This window comes from Sinocyclocheilus anshuiensis, unplaced genomic scaffold (assembly GCF_001515605.1).
Source record: "Sinocyclocheilus anshuiensis isolate Anshui unplaced genomic scaffold, SAMN03320099.WGS_v1.1 scaffold682, whole genome shotgun sequence".
NCBI classification, from domain to species: Eukaryota; Metazoa; Chordata; class Actinopteri; order Cypriniformes; family Cyprinidae; genus Sinocyclocheilus; species Sinocyclocheilus anshuiensis.
The window spans coordinates 622,036-627,780 of record NW_015547682.1 but is presented as its reverse complement, the minus strand read 5'-3'; the positions used below and the strand labels follow the sequence as shown (position 1 = coordinate 627,780).

At 38.2% G+C, this 5,745-nt stretch overlaps 1 protein-coding gene across 1 annotated transcript in view; it reads right to left on the bottom strand.

Annotated features, from left to right (window-relative positions):
• Positions 1 to 1,897: 1,897 nt before the first annotated feature.
• The window catches only part of LOC107703111 (cytochrome c oxidase subunit NDUFA4), a 16,820-nt gene continuing 12,972 nt past the window's right edge, over positions 1,898 to 5,745 (bottom strand). Inside the window, 1 exon segment of the mRNA XM_016505632.1 lies at positions 1,898 to 2,025. Coding sequence (XP_016361118.1) covers positions 1,969 to 2,025 — 57 coding nt within the window. The 3' untranslated portion in view covers positions 1,898 to 1,968.

Genomic DNA, 5,745 nt, shown 5'->3' with positions numbered 1-5,745 from the left:
CCATATATGTATTTCTTTATTTCTGTGATTGTTGCTGTTGTAGTTATCTGTGCTTGAGGTGTTTCGCTATCTTATGCGCTCAATGTGTGTAGATTGCCTTCGGTCTGCAGATGAACAGCGATACAAAGAATAATAAATGGAGGCAATGCAATCATGACGGGTCGCCGTGCCTTCCGCTTAGGTAGTGTGTGTGTGTGTGTGTGTGCGTGATTATGCCTGATGCGCTTCTTCAACCTGCCTGATTACCTGTCAGCATGTGCTGGAGGCCTGACAGAAGCAGCACACACACGCCGCAGGTGAGCAGAGAGAGAGAGAGAGTGTGTGTGTGTGTGTCTGTGTGTGTGTGTGTCTGTGTGTGTGTGTGTCTGTGTGTGTGTGTGTCTGTGTGTGTGTGTGTCTGTGTGTGTGTGTGTCTGTGTGTGTGTGTGTCTGTGTGTGTGTGTGTCTGTGTGTGTGTGTGTCTGTGTGTGTGTGTGTCTGTGTGTGTGTGTGTCTGTGTGTGTGTGTGTCTGTGTGTGTGTGTGTCTGTGTGTGTGTGTGTGAACGCAGAGAGACGAGACGAGGAAGCACTGGATGTGTGTGTCGGTACGCAGCTGTGCAGTGGACAGGAGTGATTGCTGCTAGATAGCATGCATTATTCTCACTATGCACACAATTCTGCCTCCTAATGTCCCGCAAATATGCCCACAACAAACTTCCAGGCTTTTCTAAAGGGCTGTAGGAATTTGGACAAAGACGGCGATCGTTTGTGTTCCCAAACAAATGGGATGCGTGTCACAAACACATTCCATTCTCATGCTGTTTTAGAGAAGAGTTCAACCAGAAATGAACATTTTGTGAGAATCAAACAATGTGTACAGATGTGATTTTAAAAGTAAATTTGGCTTTGCTTCTCACGCAGATCTATCGTACGGCTTTATACGTTTATAAGTCATATGGACCATATTTTATGGTGTTTTTGTGGGGTTTTTTCAGAGCCTTTGTTTAAAGGTGCAGCTTGAACAGAGTCTCCTCTCATGTCCTGCTGAAGAAATAAACTCATACAGGTTTGGAATGATGACAGAATGGCTTAAAAACATGTTTCTTGTGTTGGGTTTGCATGACTACGTCTTTATTCACAGACCTTTTCATGAAGCAAGACATCAGAAAACATCTATTCCAAAAGTACTCTTCTTCTGGCTAGAGAAGACAATCCCAGAATGCCTTACAGCGAGATCAGCCAAACAATTTATGCGAGTTAAAAGACAGTCAATTATAAATTTAATTCATGCTAGTGTTGGTATGAGATCATCTAGTAGAAATGGGCTATTTGATTTTTTGTGTGTGCCATGTATTTTTATGATCATCAACTAAGTTTAAAAGTACATATGTCTGTACATTAGGTTTTACACATTTGACAGCAAGAAGTTTTTAATCATTTAAAATAAAAATTTGCATGATCACTTATTCTTTTACAGGACAGAATGAGTATGGTCTTTCATTTGTACATTAATATATCTGTAATGCTGAACGACGATGGAACATTATTTCACCCATATTTTGACTTTTTTTTCACAAGTTATTTGAAACATTGAAGTAGACACTTACAGTAACTGGCATTTAATAAGCTTTCTGTGTATATAAAATCACTTTTGTAATTTGATATACTGTAGACATGCCCTGTATTTGACCCTCATTTAAAAAAAAATAGTTTATTTATTTATTTATTTTAGGTTTAAATTCCGAAATATTTATTTGTTTATTTACTTATTTATTTACTTTACTTATTATTTCGGAGAGACATCTCTTCAGAGGCTCCAGAGTTATGAAAGCGCAACATGTGAGCAGGTCCTAAAAGCTGGGCAGATAATTATAAGAAACTGCTGAAGATACAGTCTCATGTGTTTCTTTGGTGTGTGTGTGTGTGTGTGTGTGTGTGTGTGTGTGTGTGTGTGTGTGTGTGTGCGCCTGCAGTTCCGCTGAGGTCTTTTAAAATTCAGGTCCTTCCTTCTTCAGACTCTCGTAGTCTGTGGTGACGGCCACCAACTGTGCAGAGAGAGCGAGAGAATACATTTAAATGTAGTTAGCGTAAATTAAGATCATCAAAATATCATAAAAGACAAAACAACATGCATACAAACAAGAGCACAAGCGCACACACACAGACTGTGTGACAGGTTCTGCTGGCCCTCATTACGTGATCCGGCTCTGTGTTTAAGTTTTTTTTTAGAGAAAGTGTATTTGAGACTTTTAGGGTTTGTGAACTGATTTAATAAAGGAAATAAATCCAGAATACTTGCATCTTGTCAATGCATGTGATGTTGAGAAGAAGTTGAGTGTGTAAGTGCTTGTTAAAGGGGTCATCGGATGCCTTAATTAGGGTCTTAATGAAAAGTCTATAACATGCTTTGGTTAAAATTTCTCAATGCTAGTGTAAAAAAACACGCTTTTTACCCTGTCAAAAACAGCTCTGTTCACAGCAATCCGTTTTGGTGCATGTCCCTTTAAATGCTAATGAGCTCTGCTGACCCCGCCCCTCTTTTCCATGGGGTGAGGAGCTGTTCTCATGAGACTGTTTACTTTAGCCACATTTAGCCGCGGAACTTGCTAACTAGCACGTTATTAGGAAAGGCGATTTGCAAAGATTCATTAAAAAAAAAAAACTTATACTCACTTCTTCTATAGTTGAAGCTGGATCACGAATGATTCGCGCGAACATAGACGCATTTATGTAGATCGGGGGCGCATTCCCTTCAGAAACAAACGTAATCCACTGCGTCTTCAGTGGCTCAGACGTCAGGCGTAAATGACGACTGCTATGTTCATTATTACATCCAAACAGCAAAATTCCATTGATGTATGGTTTGTTAGGATAGGACAATATTTGGCTGAGATACAACTATTTGAAAATCTGGAATCTGAGGGTGCAAAAAAATCTAAATATTGAGAAAATCATCTTTAAAGTTGTTCAAATGAAGTTCTTAGCAATGCATATTACTAATCAACAATTAAGTTTTGATATATTTATGGTAGGAAATTTACTAAATATCTTCATGGAACATGATCTTTACTTAATATCCTAATGATTTTTGGCGTAAAAGAAAAATGGATAATTTTGACCCATACAATGTATTGCTGGCTATTGCTACAAATATGCCTGTGCTACTTATGACTGCTTTTGTGCTCCAGAGTCACATTTATCTTCAAATAACATGTAAAAGTGAAGTTTACATCCGATGTACCCTTTAAGGAGACTTTGCTGTTCCTCAGTGATCAGATGCACCATTTTCACCTGCTGGACAGAAAACAGCTAAAAACCCCACAGATGCACAATTCCTGCATTCGTGTTTTTATGAAAAGGTCTCGGAGCGTCAGCTTTTATGTGACAGAAAGCGTGTTTCTGTTGTGTATGTGTGACAGGAGACACGTTCTTCAGCCGCTGTTGTTTTATTCTCATATTCTCATTGATCTCTCTCTCTCTGCTTCTGTTTCTCTCATTATGATTAACGTTGAGACGCCGCTGGATTCTTCATTTCTGACCTTTGGTTCCTGTTGAGAATCAAACATGTCGAGCTGTGACCTTTCATGAGCCTGAACGCAAACTTCCCGGAAGAAGGAGAGGAAACTCTTTATTTTTTCCATCTGCCTTTGTTAATACTTTCATTAATCGTTGGACGTGATCAAGATGTTCCAAACGCTCCCGCTGCGATATGAATTATTTCTTCCTTTAGACGTGAATGAACGCTTTTTGCATGAGCCTCTGCATAAGTACATCTAGAAATGCATCCTTAAAGAGGATCATGAAAAATGGTCATTTCTATCCTTATTTTTGCTCTATGTAAAAGACACTCCATTTAAATGGGTAGAAACAGAAGTAAACGCCCACTGCTGTGATTGGCTGACTTCATCACACATAGCCACGCCCCTTTTTTTTACAGCATGTCGTGTGTTTTGATACTCGATGGCAAGCGCTGTGATAGAGCCATATATGTTTGAGCCCAGGGCAGAAGAAATTAAAACAATTGCAACAGTCTGTTTCAGCATGGGAATTGCTTTTGCTTCATTTTTGGTTTTAAAAGTGTTGTTATTGCTTGTCATATTACAAAAGCTGCAGCCTTAAGTAAGTTTGCAAAAAAACATGGTTTCTCATTCATTTGCCAGCGGTTAAACATTTATTTTGGTTGCAACTTTTATGCTTAGTGGAAGCAGTTTGTCATATTCTGTTGTGAGCAGCTTTGTACTGATTTTAATAGCAACACTCAAACAAAGATACGCTTTAAGTCTTAATAGCGTTAATGGCTGGTTTGGCAGTTTATTACAAACACATTGTAGGATTAAACATACATGTATTACCTTTGTTTCCTCCGAGGACAAAATGTTTGGCACTGCCGAATCTTTCAATAAAAGATATTGTGAAAAACCGGCAGCATGTTTGGAATAATTCAGAAAACAGTGTTGTCAAATGTGAAGAACAAATGGAAACTTTATCTTTCAGTCTCTCAGGCACATCATTAAAAGTAAACTTCAGCCATGCATTTCTAATGCTGGGATCTTTAGGAAGGATATGCAGAGTTTTTGGAGGTTCAGTTTGTGTTTGACGGCTTTACTTAACATCTTTATCCAACAGCAGTTTGGATCTTTTTCTTGATAGATATGGAAGGCCGCAATCACCAAAAGTCTTTAAACAGAACACATTAAATTTGAGCATCAGCATGCCCTGTTCATCCACGTTAATGGTATACGTATGTACCAACATAACATTGTGTCACTTTTACAAATATAGTCTAAAAAATAGCAATTTTATTTGTTGCTGTCCTTGTTTTCTCTTTAAAGTGGACAAACAGTGCATGTTGACAGTCAAATTTCATGTGTTCCTTTTATAAAGACTTTTGACGCTATCCACCTTCCATACTGACTTGTGATGCTATCCACCTTCCATACTGACTTGTGATTGATGGATATGGAAGGCCAAAGGGGTCGTTAAACAGAACACGAAAATTTTGACTGTGCCAACATGCACTGTTTGTCCATTTTAAAGAGATAGTTCACCCAAAAATGAAATTATTACTTACTCACCCTCATGTCGTTCCAAACTCGTAAGACCTTACGTTCAGCGAAAGCGCACGCATGCTAAACGTAACGTTTTTTTATTGTTTGGTTATGTTTAGCTGCTCATGCAAACCAGTTTCCCTGCTGGGATTAATAAAGTACTTTTTAAAGCAGGTTTACCTCTAGATTTACCCACATATTAATCATTTCTTTAGTTTATTGCACCATTACTTTACTGATTCCTACTGTGGTAAAGTAAATTAATTAATGTTACAATGTAAATTAAGATGTTTCTGACTGAAAAAGAATGTTGAACTAAATAACTAAAAAGGACATGACAAATCATGACATAATGGCTCCTTCCACCTTCCATAAATGGACGCCTCATTGATTGCATACGACGATAACGCATGTTAAGGGCGTGTCGAGGGGAATCGTGACGCCACAAGTCACCAGATTTCAAATCCAGGCATTTCAGAAGGGTAGAAAATAATTCATATTTCAAACTGGGGAGTAAGTTTGAGTTCTGAAACTTGCATATGTTTTTATTGTAGAGTAACCTGTCATATGCGTAAATATCACAAGATTCCATTTGACTCCATTTCACAACCCCTTTAAAGGGGTCATATGACGTTGCTAAAAAAGAACATTATTTTGTGTATTTTGTGTAATGAAATGTGTTTATGTGGTTTAAGGTTCAAAAAACATTATTTTCCA